Source organism: Pipra filicauda, unplaced genomic scaffold (assembly GCF_003945595.2).
Source record: "Pipra filicauda isolate LSUMZ 115617 unplaced genomic scaffold, ASM394559v2 scaffold282_size1924045_pilon, whole genome shotgun sequence".
Taxonomy (NCBI): Eukaryota; Metazoa; Chordata; class Aves; order Passeriformes; family Pipridae; genus Pipra; species Pipra filicauda.
The window spans coordinates 3,561-17,559 of NW_024104401.1; the positions used below are offsets into that span (position 1 = coordinate 3,561).

General features: G+C 48.5%; 2 protein-coding genes across 4 annotated transcripts in view; one reads left to right on the top strand and one right to left on the bottom strand.

The window, feature by feature from the left end:
- Window positions 1–1,803: 1,803 nt before the first annotated feature.
- LOC120323541 (UDP-glucuronosyltransferase 1A8-like) lies at window positions 1,804–3,675 on the bottom strand. Its single transcript, XM_039382775.1, has 2 exons — window positions 2,651–3,675; window positions 1,804–1,836 (listed from the first exon to the last, which is right to left on the bottom strand). The coding sequence occupies exons 1-2, from the start codon at window positions 3,500–3,502 to the stop codon at window positions 1,804–1,806; spliced, it is 885 nt and encodes a 294-aa protein (XP_039238709.1). The 5' UTR covers window positions 3,503–3,675.
- USP40 (ubiquitin specific peptidase 40) overlaps window positions 2,931–13,999 on the top strand; it is a 32,064-nt gene continuing 20,995 nt past the window's right edge. The window contains exons 1-7 of one of the 3 annotated variants that reach the window (XM_039382772.1): window positions 2,931–3,277; window positions 8,207–8,423; window positions 8,823–8,890; window positions 9,920–10,033; window positions 10,817–10,981; window positions 11,409–11,555; window positions 13,340–13,483. In XM_039382772.1, the coding sequence (XP_039238706.1) occupies window positions 8,225–8,423; window positions 8,823–8,890; window positions 9,920–10,033; window positions 10,817–10,981; window positions 11,409–11,555; window positions 13,340–13,483 (837 nt within the window). In that variant the 5' untranslated portion in view covers window positions 2,931–3,277; window positions 8,207–8,224. Of the gene's footprint in view, window positions 3,278–5,753; window positions 5,878–8,206; window positions 8,424–8,822; window positions 8,891–9,919; window positions 10,034–10,816; window positions 10,982–11,408; window positions 11,556–13,339; window positions 13,484–13,999 lie in introns of those variants that run through there. The other 2 variants (XM_027734937.2, XM_027734935.2) reach the window with 2 other exon arrangements.

Here is a 13,999-nt window from a genome sequence, read left to right on the forward strand (position 1 = left end):
GGAATGTTCTGGGGTTTACGCAAGTCAAAGCAGTGCCACACTGAATCCAGGGACTGACCCCACAGCCCTGGCATTATTGTTTGTTTATTACTCCCATGATAATAGTTATTCCAGTCTTTTTTAGCTTGATGCTCCAAAGGGCCGCAGCAGACCTCAATGATCAGGACGGTATCTACATTCGATACCGTACTGATGGAAGCCTTTTCAACCTAAGGCGACTGAAGGCCCACACCAAGACCTTAAACCATCTTGTCCGGGAGCTGCTTTATGCTGATGACTCCGCCCTTGTTGCCCACACAGAAGCAGCTCTGCAGCGTTTAACATCCTGCTTTGCAGATGCTGCTGAGCTCTTTGGTCTGGAGGTCAGCTTAAAGAAGACAGAGGTTCTCCATCAACCTGCACCTCAGGAAGTCCCCCATCATCCCCATATCACCATTGGCCAATCAGAGCTCAAATCAGTCCAGCAGTTTAATTACCTAGGCAGCCTCATCTCCTCGGATGGTGAGATTGACGGGGAGATAGACAACAGGTTAGCAAAGGCATAGAGTGCTGTTGGAAAACTCCACAAAAGAGTACGGCGTAATAAACACCTGAAGAAAAGTACCAAGATCAGTGTTTACAGAGCCATTGTGCTGTCTGCTCTCCTATATGGATCTGAATCATGGGTCATCTACCGCCACCACCTGCGTCTCCTAGAACGGTTCCATCAACGCTGCCTCCGCACAATCCTAAACATCCACTGGTCAGATTATGTGACCAATACATCTGTTCTAAAGCAAGCAGCTGTCACAAGTATTGAGGCCATGTTGTTGAGAACGCAGCTGCGCTGGGCAGGACACGTCTCAAGGATGAAGGACCACTGCTTTCCTAAGATCTTGCTTTATGGTGAACTTGCCACTGGCTGCCACAAGAGAGGAGCCCCGAAAAGAAGGTACAAGGACTCCCTGAAACAACATCTCAGCCTCGGCCATATTGATCATCATAACTGGTCTGCTCTGGCCTCCAATCGGGAGGCCTGGAGACACAGCATCTGTAACGCTGCTGTCTCCTTTGAGAACACACGCAGGATCACTCTTGAGGAGAAAAGACAACGCAGAAAGAATCATGTCTTGCAGAATTTACCACCTAAGGAGTCTTTCTGCTGTACCTTTTGCAATCGGATATCTCTATCTCGTGTTGGCCTCATAAGCCACCAGCGTGCCTGTAACAAATATGGATAGAGCCTTCCCAAATCTTCGTTCGCGAAGCCCAGCCATGAATGAATGAATAATATTATTGTGTTTCTGAACAATAATGACCAACCCAGGGCTTACCAGTGTGTGTGAACAGGTAGATTTTTTCCCCCTCCCCTCTGATTCACTTCACACTTGTTTACTCTCTGCTGCATTTCTGCCTCCTTGCTGGGCCCTATTCCAAGTGAAATAGGAGCAATTCCTCTGCTGTCTGCAGAAAATGGGGCTACAGAGAGGAGGAATACACAAGGTTTTGCCAGGTCTGGAACATGTGATTTTCACCTGCTGAGCGTGTGAAGACAGAAGGTGGCAGGTAGAGAGATAAAATATTCAGTGATATATCATTCTGTAGAAAATGAGGGCAGGATGGCTCTGCCCCTCTAGCAAACTTACAAACTCTTTGCAGCTCTAAGATCCTCAACACATAAAGTAAATGTCATGCAAACAGCAAGAATTTGCCTCTTAAATCTCAAACTAGTGCCCGTCTTTGAGTCTTAAGTGAAAGAATGCCTTAGCTACAGTATTATTCTAAAATTCTAGTTTATAATGTTATTATTTGTCAAGTTTATTCTTATTTATCAGGTTTGGTGGGTTCTGCATAAGCCTGTCAAAGAGCATGAAAGAAATCAGAAAGAAGAAAGCAAAAAACCACCCCTTCAGCTCAAAGACTGTGCAGGGATGTTGTGTGACCACAATTCAGAAGGGAAGGAGTAATTTCCTAGGGAAGAGATTTGTGTCCTGGAGAAAAATAATGTTCTTATTTCAGAGACTACATCGTAACTATCAAAAATAGCTTTAAATTTCTAGCTCAGCTTTGAAAACCCTGCAGAACAATTCCGGTGAAAGCAAATGTCAAGAAATAGCTGTGAAAACCTCAGTTTTGCATTCCCCAAATACACTATTGTGGGTTATTTCTTCCCATTTCAACATGACATGTATGTTCTACGACGCCAAACAGGAATAACTTAACACAGACAGGCAATTTGTGAACTAAATAGTATGAAAGTACAACCAAAGCAAATTAACTGACGTTGCAGAGCCTGGAGTTAAAACCCAAATATGACTCCCAGAGCGTGGCCTTCGGGTTTTTGGTCAGATTACAGAAATATGTCAGATTCCATTAAAATGAAATCCAAACTGGTTCTGCTTGGCGAATAATACACATTCACTGAGGGCAGTAATTTGTAGCTGGCAGATGAAATCCCTGGTTTTGTGAGAAAATCCTCATTAATTCAAGGAAGTCTCTCTCAAGGTGATTTGATTTCAGCCTGTGGAAAACAGCTGCCCAAAGCTGGTTGTTTTAAAGCATTCCCAGAAATAAAAATAATCAATAGCGATGAATTTCCTGAAACAAAGTAAAGAATTTTCACTGGAAAATGTGGAAAAGGAAAGAAAGGAGGAAGGAAAAGGAACATTACCTTAGGCAGTGGTTTCTTCTTAGCACAGTTTATTCCTCCAATGAAGACCATGTTGGGCATCACAGGTCTGACATACTCGAATACAAAGTCAAACCTCATCAGCCAGATGGAAGCAGAGTGCACCAGATCTATGAAGGACACATCCCTCTGCAGGACTTCTGAGGACAACTTCAGCGCTTCGCTGTAGAAACCATCACAGTACTTGTGCTCCAGGAGGGAGACCAGGGCGTTTTCCACCCTCTGGAAGAAAGTCATGCGGTCTGAGTTGAAGGTGAACACCCTCGGGACATAGGACGGGGGGCTTGGGCACTGTGGGGCTTTGAAGTGGAGGTCGCAGCCGAAGCCTCTCATGAAGAACACGAAGGGGAGCGAGAGGTAGTTGGCGAGCGTGGCCCCGCACATGAAGAAGGGGTCCGTCAGCAAGGCATCAAACCCGCTCTGGTTCAGCGCCTTCAGGGTCTCCTGGCTGCGGAACAGGTCCTTGCACTGGCCAAAGAAGGTGTTGAAGACGTGCACGTAGCTCTTGTAGATATCCAGGATATTCTGGGGGAATGGCAGGCCCCTCAGGTGAGCGGCCACGAAGTCATTGAAAGCGCCGTCCAGCTCCTCCAGGGTCTGCGTCACCGGGTACGTGAGCACCTCGTAGGCCTGCGAGGCCTTCATGTGCCAGCTCACCTCTGGCATCAGCACCACCACCTCATGGCCCCGCTGGCTGAGCTTCTCCACCACCTCCTGCATGCTCAGCCAGTGGCTCCCCACCATGGGCACCACCAGCAGCTTCCCTCCGGCTGCGGGGCCGGGCAGGAGGAGGAGGAGGAGGAAGATCCAGGCACAGCAGAGCCTCCGAGCCATGTTCCCGTGGCCGTGGGAGAGGCTTCTCCTGCAGGCTATGGTTGGAAGATGCTTTTGAAGGAAAATGATGGGTGTTGCCCTGTACTTTGAGATAATCCCGTAGTTAATAATTCACCGCTTTGGATTGTGGGTGGTTTTTTTTTCTTTTTGTTTTCTCTTGGAAGTCAAACTGTGACCCTTTTGTGTGCTGAGTCATTTCCTTGTTGTTAATGGGGAATCAGCTCCTCAAGGTGCTGTCAGATCTCTCAGGACTTGTCTCTCAGGAAGGCAAATTCCAGGAAGGCAGGAGATCCCAGTGTACACAACTCCACCAGCACAGCAGCAAAGGCAAAGAGCCTCCTTGTGGGTGAATTGATGGATGTTCAGGTCATTCCTCTGAGGACACAGCGGGAGACCCTCAGGAGAAGGGGAAAAGGAGCATGAACCAACTCTCCCGAGCAGGCGGGAATCTCCCCAGGGGGCGAGGGGCGGAGGTGGCAGCTGAGGGACAGATCTGTGAAGGTGAAGCCCAAGTTCTTGCTTTACACAGTCGTTTCACAGCCGGTTGAAAACTTCTCCCCACCGGGCCTAGATCGCACTCTGATGGTGTTTTAACAACCACCAGAGACCCAGGAGTGAGCCCAGGGGTCAGGCCTGCCTTAGTTAACCAGCAGCTTCAGCACAAACACGATTTTTCAGCCTCACCCCACTGCTTTTGATGTCATTGATGCCCAAACTAACGACTAAATTACATGGGAAAAGAACACAACCTGAGATTTTTAGAGCCACAGCTGTCCCTCAGGCACACAACTTCTCTTCCCTCATTCAACACACTAAGATATAATTATATATTGCATATTGTTTTCCTCATCCTTTCCTTATTTTCCCCCTCATTTTACCAGTGCCTGGAATTATTTCTCTGTGGGGAGAAACTAGTGGAAAAGTGTCAAACAGCAGGTTTTTGTCAGAACACAAAATACTTGAATTTTGTGGTCATTGGGAAGATGACCAGTTTAACAAACAGCATTTTCTCACAAAAAGAGCTAATTTATATATTTTGTAAAGAGGGAATGCGCTTCTTTGCTGAAGAGGGAATGTCCTGCCCTTCCCTCCTTTCTGCTGTGGGATGAATTTTCCATGCCAACCTCATGGCTCCCTTAAGGTGAGGGGTGGGTGCAAAGGCAAGGCCGGGCTGGGTGAAGTTAATCAGTACCTTGATGGTGTTGGGAGCTTTCCAGAGACTCCCTCCCTTGGATTGGTTGTCCCAACAAAGTTTTATGGATGAGTTAAACCTCACTGGGTTCAAGGCAGGGCGAGATAAGGGTCGCTCGCTGCTCACATGTGAGCGAGGGGACAGTGGGAACGTCAGATTTGGGTAAGAAGTCGTGGATCTCATGGGGTGAATTGACAATCCCAAAGGAGAAGGGCTGTGCTGGGAGGGCAAAAAGGACATTGAGGGGCTGGAGCGTGTCCAAGGAAGGGAACGGAGCTGGGGAAGGGGCTGGAGCAGCAGGAGCAGCTGAGGGAGCAGGGGGGGCTCAGCCTGGAGAAAAGGAGGCTCAGGGGGGACCTTCTGGCTCTGCAACCCCCTGACAGGAGGGGCAGCTGGGGGAGATTGGGCTCTTCCAGCACATCCCAAGTGACAGGATGAGAGGAAATGGCCTTGAATTGTGCCAGGGGAGGGTCAGGTTGGATACCAGACATTGCTTTTTCACTGTGAGCTGCTTTTTTCACAGAAGTTGCCCAGGGAGGGGGTGGAGTTGCCATCTCTGGAAGTGTTCAGGAGGCTCCTGGCAGTGGCCCCTGGGGACACGGTTTAGGGGTGGGGGGATGGTGGCACTGAATGATCTTGGAGGTCTCTTCCCACCCTGATGGTTCTGGGATTCTGGCGGGATCAGTCTGGGTCATTGTGAGCTCGGGAGGGCATTACTGGGGCAGGCACAACACACCTGCCAAGGTGGAATAAATCCATGACAGGGGATCCCAAACCCCTCTGATAAATCCATGACAGGAGATCCAAAACCCTCTGATAAATCCATGGCAGGAGACCCCAAACCCCTCTGATAAATCCATGGCAGGAGACTCCAAAAACCCCTCTAAAAAACCCATGGCAGGAGTTTCCAAGCCCCGCCATGCACCTCGCAGTCTCCCAGGTTGCTCCAAGCCCCATCCTGTCTTTGAACACTTCCGGGGACGGGGTATCCCCAGATTCCCTGGACACGGTGTCCCGCTCCCGCCACCAAACTATAACTCCCATGCGCGCCCCGCGGCCATCCCAGAACTACAACTCCCAGCAGGCCCTTGCGGCCGCCGTTTCCCGGCGTGCCCCGCGCGGCGCCCCCCCATAAAGATGGCGGCGGCCGCGGGGCCGGGGCTGTAGGGCCGCGCTGGGCACGGTCAGTGACGGGGCAGGGCCGCCTTTTTGGGGTTATCGCGGCATTAGTGCGGGGCTTTGGGATGTCCTGGCACGGCCTTGGTGCAGGGCTCTGGCATCTTCTGGTTTGGGGTTGTTGCGGGGGGTTGGGATCTCCTGGAATGGGGTTATTGAGGGGTTTGGGGGATCTCCTGTCGTGGGGTTATTGGGGGGGTTGATGTCTCCTGCCATGGGTTTATTAGAGGGGTTAGGGGATCCCTTTCATGGGTTTTGGGACCTCCTGTCGTGTGTCTGGGGATCTCCTGTCATGGGTTTATTTAGAGGGAATTGAGGATCCCATTTATCAGAGGAGTTTGGGATCTCCTGTCATGGATTTACTCGAGGGGTTTGGGTATCCCTTTCATGTGTGTGGGATCTCCTGTCATGGATTTATCAGAGGGTTTTGGATCTCCTGTTAGGGATTTATTAGAGGGGTTTGGGATGGTTTTCATGGGTTTTGTCACCTCCTGCCATGGGTTTGGGATCTCCTGTTGTGAGTTTATTGGAGGGATTTTGGGACCTTTTGTCCTGGGTTTATTGGAGGGATTTTGGGACCTTCTGTCCTGGGTTTATTGGAGGGATTTTGGGATCTCCTGTGATGGATTTATCAGGGGGGTTTTGGGATTTCCTTTTATGGATTTACCAGAGGGATTTTTAGGTTCTGTGGTCATGGATTTATTAGAAGGGTATGTGATCTCCTTCCTGGATTTATTGGAGAGCTTTGGGGATCCCTTTCATGGGTTTGGGATCTCCTGCCATGGATTTATTCCAGCCTTGGCAGTGGCACATGGTGTGCTCTGAGCTGGCCCTGCTTTGGACCAGAGACCTCCTCCAGAATTCCTTCTAATCCATATTCCTGTGTGGATCCAAGGGAAGGAGGCTGCCAGCAGCAGTGCTTGGAGGCTCCAGAAATAAGGAGTGAGGGAGGATTTGGCACTTAAGTGCTTCCCTGGAGTGGTGGGTGGGGGTGTCTCCTGGAGTTGTGCCTGATTGGTTGAACATTCCTCTTGGGAATGAGCTGCTGGAGATTCAGATCAGGAGAACAGGGGCTGAAGTGCAACGGGCCCGACTAGAAAAAGGAATGAGGGCTGTGAGACACTTTGGAAGGAGTTCCAAACCTAGGAACTGCCTCTGGAAGCTCAGGAGGCAGGGCCTTTCCAGAGGTTTTAAGGCAGTCCTGGGATAAGAGCCGATGCAAAGCTCTGGAAGGGATTTGTTCCCTCTCTGTTCTCATCAGAAAGTGTCTCCAGCCACGTTGTTTTATTCTGTGAGGGTTTGTAGGGGGATTTCTCTTGGATGAAGAGCTGAAAGAACATTCCAGAATGAGCAGAGCTGTTCCCAGCAGAGCTTTTCCCTAAACACTTCTGTGGGAAGGGCTGAAATGGGCTGGAGCATGGAATGGTTTGGGTGGGAAGGGACCTTAAGGATCATCACACCTTTCACTAGCCCAGGTTGCTCCAGCCTGGCCTTTAAAGTCTTTATGCTCTCAAAGAGGTAAAGAAGAAGTTTAAGGGGTGTGGAGGAGTGGATTAAATTAAAGATTAATTATTAAGGTAGGAGACAAGTCCAGTTGTAGGTTAAATCCAGCTCTCTGGAAGCTTTTGGAAGAGGTGGAATATGGTCAAGGTGTGTCAAACTTCACGTGGGCTGAAGGTAAATTAGGGAATGGTTATTCCCTGCTCCAGAATAACTCAGGGATTACTCACTGTTGGTGCTACACACACCAAAGGGAATTGTGGGCTGACAAATCCAGAACAAAAGGAGCAAGTTTTGGAAGCTGAGATGCTTCCAAAAAGAATCCCATAAGAAAAATTAGTCACCAATGAGTTTCTGGCTCAAACAGCTGGAAGCAAATATATAATTTCCTTACAGCATCACTGAATTTTTGACTGTTTGTTCCACTCTCCCCATGTGAACTGGCCAATTCCAGAGGCAGGCTACAGGTGCACGTGGATTTCTGAGGGATTTGGAGGAGCTGGGGAGGCCTTCCACGTTTTTCCTTGCAGGAAACTTGAACACTCCTTAATCCTGGATGTTTAAAAGGGCTTATTTATTTTGCTATACTTGTGCTTTTTGCTGGGGCCAAACTGAATTGGGATGTGTTTGGCTCTGTTCAGACCCGTGGGAACAGAAATGCTTTTAATTCCCCCTTTTTTGTTACACTAATTTACATTTTTTTGCATGGATCTGACGTGGATTTTTAGAATAAAATGGAAAACAAATACAAACACAGGTTTATTTTTTAGGATTTGAGTGGGTTCAATTGCCCTTTTAATAGCAAATAACTCCTGTTGCAATTTTTTTTTTTCAAGGCCTCTTTTGCCTTCACAATGTTTGGGGACTTATTTGACGAGGATTTTTCCTTCATTTCCAACAATCACTGGGGAAAAGGGAAGACATCAAAGCCCAGAGAGTGTGAACCTCCAGCTCCCAGGGATTTCACCAACCTCAGCGGGATCAAAAACCAGGGTGGGACCTGCTACCTCAATTCCCTGCTGCAGACTCTGCTTTTCACACCAGAATTTAGAGGTAAAGGCTTCAAAACCACCTTTAAAAGCATATTTGGGGCGATGTTTTAGGGAGACTTTCATGGCTGGATATTTATGAAACACGGGGAAGTCAAGATGGTTTTCAGGAACAGTTCACTTCCAGTAAATTATTCCAGGATGTTGGGCTGTAAAACAAGTTTGGCACAAAATTTAAGTATTAGAAAAATTGAGTTTTCTTACAAGTTGCAATTTGTGTAAATAAATGAGGTTATTGCTGTCTGGAGTTGGTAATTTTATTAATCCCATCACTACCATTCCTGAAAAAGATATTTGCCAGTCCTTCTCTCCCGCCTTTCTCTCCCTTGTCCCTTTTCCCCCCTTGTCCCCTTTTCCCCAGATGTTGTATTTTTTAAAGAGATGTTTTTCTTTCCCGTTCCAGAGGCCTTGTTTTCTCTGGGACCTGAGGAACTCGGGACTCTGGATGACAGCAGGAAACCAGATGCAAAGGTATTGGGAATTTTTTAGTCACCTCTCAGGGTTGAGTTGGAGGAATTTTGTTTCAGTTCCCATACCCCTTGTTGTGAGGAGGAGGGAAGGCCCAGATTTAACCCCAAAAAGCAGTTTGGGTTGGGTGATGCTGGATTTTTCACACAGTTCCAAGTGTCCAGTGCCAGAAGGTTTTCCTTCAGGGATTAGATATTGAGTCCGTCTCTGCTGAAACGTTCTCCTTCCCATCTTGTTCCTCCACACCATGTGGAAATCTGTGGATCAGGGTGTGTTGGAGCTGAGTTTTTAGGGATTAATGTCAGGAATAATATCAGGAAAAGTTGTTCTTTTTTACTGTGGTGATGGGAGAGTTTTGGTTATCACTAAAGGTGTGTTCCATGGCTCTGTTGGTGTGACCCAACACAGGAAATATCTTGGAATGAGTCCACAGGAGGCCACAGAGATGCTCCCAGGGCTGGAGCCCCTCTGCTCTGGAGCCAGCCTGGGAGAGCTGGGGGGGTTCCCCTGGAGAAGAGAAGGCTCCAGGGAGAGCTGAGAGCCCCTTGCAGGGCCTAAAGGGGCTCCAGGAGAGCTGGAGAGGGACTGGGGACAAGGGATGGAGGGACAGGATGAGGGGGAATGGCTTCCCACTGCCACAGGGCAGGGTTAGATGGGATATTGGGAAGGAATTGTTGGTTGAGAGGGTGGTGAGGGTCTGGGATGGAATTCCCAGAGAAGCTGTGGCTGCCCCATCCCTGGAAGTGTCCAAGGCCAGGTTGGAGCAGCCTAGGCTAGTGGAAGGTGTCCCTGCCCATGGAATGAAATGTTCTTTAGGATCCCTTCCAACCCAAACCATTCCATGATTCGGTTGGGCTGTAGATTTTTGGGAACAAAGTGTCACTGCTGTTCTGGTGTGAATCAAGTCACCTGTGTTATGAAAGCCACAGACAGTGATAGTTTATTACAAATTTTGTGCTAAATTACTGTGATTAAATGATCTTAATGACCCTTTCTGACCTGTTTTGGGTGTTTTGTGGGTTTTGTTCCCAGGTTCGAATAATTCCGTTGCAACTCCAGAGGCTGTTTGCTCAGCTCCTGCTCTTGGACCAACAGGCTGCATCCACCACAGACCTCACGGAGAGCTTTGGCTGGAACAGCCATGAGGTGCAAATCTCCAGCCCTTGGAAACTTGCTTTCCTCAATGGAGAGTTTGTTTGGTTTTTTTTTCTTGGAGTTTGACCTTTAAGACACATCTTAAAATCCTTCAGGCTGTGTAGATGACCTTGGACTGGGTCAGCTGTTGTTGGCTCTCCACACAAACTCCATGCCAGTTCCCAGGAAGCTGCAGAAGATGGTTGTTCTCTTTGATACAACTCCAGGAGCTTTTCCGTGGTTTTTACAGGAATGTTTTCCGGCAGTGTCCTCAAATACTCAGATTCTTACCCAAGTGGAAGTGTGTCACTCGTCCTAGAGTTTAGTGCCAGGACAAGGGGGAATGGCTTCAAACTGCCAGAGGGCAGGGTTAGGTGGGATATTGGGAAGGAATTCTTCCCTGGGAAGGTGGAGAGGGGGTAGGATGGAATTCCCAGAGGAGCTGTGGCTGCCCCATCCCTGGAAGTGTCCAAGGCTAGATTGGAGCAACCTGGGCTAGTGGAAGGTGTCCCTGCCCGTGGCAGGGGGTGGGATGGGATGAGCTTTATAATCCCTCCCAACCACAACCATTCCGGGATTCTTCCCAAGTGGAAGTGTCGTATGTGGGTTGTAGGTGATGTACTTGGAGCTGCTCAGCGTAACCCCCTCAAGAACAGTAATAAATGTGGTATTTTACTCCTCAGGGGGTAACCTGTGAGGAGTCAGAGGCGGCTCTGTGACACCTGATAAAAGCTGTTTTTAAGGAATTAGCAGAGCAAAGAGCACTGTTTGATTTCTCCCTGTTTCCTGGGGCAGGAGATGAGGCAACACGATGTGCAGGAGTTGAACAGGATCCTGTTCAGTGCTCTGGAGACCTCCCTGGTGGGGACATCGGGCCATGACCTCATCAACCGACTGTACCACGGGATTGTTGTCAACCACATCGTGTGCAAGGAGTGCAAGAATGTCAGTGAGAGACAGGTAAAGCAGGGGCATTTTCCACCACAGTGTGATGAAGGTACTTCCAATATTCTTTTTTTTAAGTCCAAAAGAAAAGTAATCTCATCTTTCTTGTGTCCTTGTTGAATCGAGACTTGAAGTCTTGGCTGCGTTTTCCAAACCACCTCCCTCAGAGGGGAAAAAACCCAAGTGTTCCTGGGTCCTCTGCGCCTTTGGGAGATGCAGTTACCTCACTGCTCAGCTCTCTAACAACAGCAGAATGTATATTTACAGTCTTTGATGCTCCAAAAAAATTGGGGTGTAAAAATTAATTTCTCTTCTCTGATGGTTTTTCCCCGTCAGCAGCGAACATTTCCATCTGCTGTGGTGATGGGAATGAGGATCTTTCTGCTGTCCCATGGACTTACACCACTTCAATAGCTCCTTTTTTGTTGTCCTTTCTGCATAGGAAGATTTCTTAGACCTCACGGTGGCAGTGAAAGGTGTTGCTGGCTTGGAGGAGGCCCTGTGGAACATGTATGTGGAAGAAGAGTACTTTGAAAATGACAACTTGTATCGGTGTGGAGCCTGTGATAAACTTGTTGAAGCTTCAAAGGTAACTCCCTGGGGACTCTCAGAGCTCAGTTTGCTTGGATGGAGACTCCAGCTCTGGGGTCTCCAGTAATGGAAGGACATGGACGTGCTGGAACAAGTCCAGAGGAGGCACCAAGATGGTCAGGGGGATGGGGCAGCTCTCCTCTGAGGAAGTTCTGGGAGAGCTGGGATTGTTCAGCTGGGAGAAGAGAGGCTTTGGGGTGACCTGACTGTGGCCTTCCAGTGCCTGAAGGGAGCCCACAAGAAAGATGGAGAGACACTGGAGTGCCAGGACAAGGGGGGAATGCTTCCCAGTGCCACAGGGCAGGGTTGGGTGGGATATTGGGAAGGAATTCTTGGCTGTAAGGGTGGGGAGGCCCTGGCACAGGTTGCCCAGAGAAGCTGTGGCTGCCCCTGGATCCCTGGAAGTGTCCAAGGCTAGGTTGGAGTACTCTGGGTTAGTGGAAGGTGTCCCTGCCCATGGCAGGGGGTGGAATGAGATGAGCTGTAAGGTCTCTCCCAACCCAAACCATTCCATGATTCTATGAAACCTGAGCAACTGTGTCAAGAAGCATGAAGAGAAAACACAGATCCATGTAATGAGGAAAACCGTGGAAATTCTCTCCCGAAGAACCCGAATGGGAGAGAAAACCAATGAGCAGAAGTTGCTCTGCACAGGGAAATGGGAACTGTTGCTCTGTGTTTTGTGAAGGAAATGTTTTGTGGTTTTGTTGGTGCATTCTGCCCTCTTGCCAACAGCAAAGCTCCTTGTGCAATCCAAACCCTACAGCTGGATGTGGGAGGGAGCATTCCAAAGGGAAGCTGAGGGCAGGCCGAGTTAATCAGTGCCCGGGGAGCTCGGGAACACTTGGCCGTGCCTCACGTGCTGGTTGGATTAAACTTTGCTGGGTTCAAGGGAGTGCAGGGGAACAGTTGTGTGCCTCTCAAAGGTGCTCATCCCTGCAGGAGGAGAGTGGGAACGCTGGATTTTGGTAGGAAATCCCATAGCTGGGGATGTCAGGCTGTGCTGGAAGGCTGCAGCGTGGAGGAGGGATGTTGGAGCAGCACATCCCTTTGTACTCTGGGGCTCTCTGGATGTGGCTCTCCCTCCTTTTTTGTTTCCTGTTGCAGGACTCGACCAAAATTTAATGGCACCATCTGATTTCACACTGAGCTTGGCAGAACATGGCATTTTGGAATCCCTGTTCCACTAAGCTTTGCCACATAGTCTTGACAATGGATAAAACAAGAATACCTAATTCAGGGGGTTTGTTGAGCCATGTGTGTGTTCCTGGGAGGCTCTCCTAGAAATGAGAGTTGGATGGAGACATTGGAAAGGCTCAGGAACATGGCCATTGAATGCACACTTGCATGCAGAGGTGATTGGTTTTGCTTCTCCCAAGGGTTCTTGGTGTGTCCCACACCAAGTTGTTCAATCTTGATTTATGTTCCCTCTCATGAAAATGGATTCTCTTGGCTTTCCTGCCTGGAAGGTGCTTTCCTGTGTAAATCAGGGAGACTTCCACTGTTCTGTGGCTGTGGAAATGGAATTACTGACTGGAATTTCCCCCATGTCCTTTGTTTTCTGTAGCAGGACAAAGATCACCAGTCCAGGAGGATATGGGGCTTCACAGGGGGGAAAGCTCTGGCTTCCTTTTAGAACATAGGGAAATTGAGGAATAGGGAAGGCACTTTAAATTGTAACCCCCTGGCCGTGTCTTTAGTTGGAAAAGGAGTTGTGCAGAGGGTGGAAACGCTGCTGTGCTCTCCCTGTGAGCTGACAGTTGTCCCTTGGCTCCCTCCCAGTCTGCCAAGCTGCGGAAGCTGCCGCCGTTCCTCACCGTGTCCCTGCTGAGGTTCAACTTCGACTTCGAGAAGTGCGAGAGGTACAAGGAGACGAGCTGCTACACCTTCCCCCTGCACATCGACCTGAGGCCTTTCTGTGAGCAGGTTTGTGCTGGGCCAGCTCTCCAAACCCTGCAGCCTCAGCAGAGCACCCACACCTCGCATTCGGGGCGTGGAGAAACCTCGGGGGGTTCTTCTGGCCCTGATTCCGAGGGTTTGTCCAAAAAGCCACTTTCCAACTGAGGGGGGAAATGGTTTGTAGCTCTCCAAGGGTGTGATAATTATGCAAAACTTAATCTGCCCTTTCCTTGAAAAGTCCCAGACTTATCAGCTGGAATGGAAATTCATTTTTATATTGTCATTGTCTGACCATGTGGGGTATAAATTGAGCTGTATATGTTTAATGTGCCCCCAGTTATTCCATTTTTCTCAGGAATCTGTGTTGGAATTCATAGATATGATTTTGATTTAAAACTTGAGTTATACCATCGTTTCCTGACAATTTTGGATCCTTAAAGAGCCTACTTAAATAAATAAATAAATAAATTAATAATAATAATAATAATAATAATAATAATAATAATAATAATAATAAATAATTTAATAATAATAGTAATAATA

Coding starts and splice junctions, on each gene's coding strand:
- LOC120323541 (XM_039382775.1), bottom strand. CDS start 3,502: ATGGCTCGGAGGCTCTGCTGTGCCTGGATCTTCCTCCTCCTCCTCCTC. Junction 1,837..2,650: donor AGAAGAAACCACTGCCTAAG/GTAATGTTCCTT, acceptor GCTCTTTGACAG/GCTTATGCAGAACCCACCAA.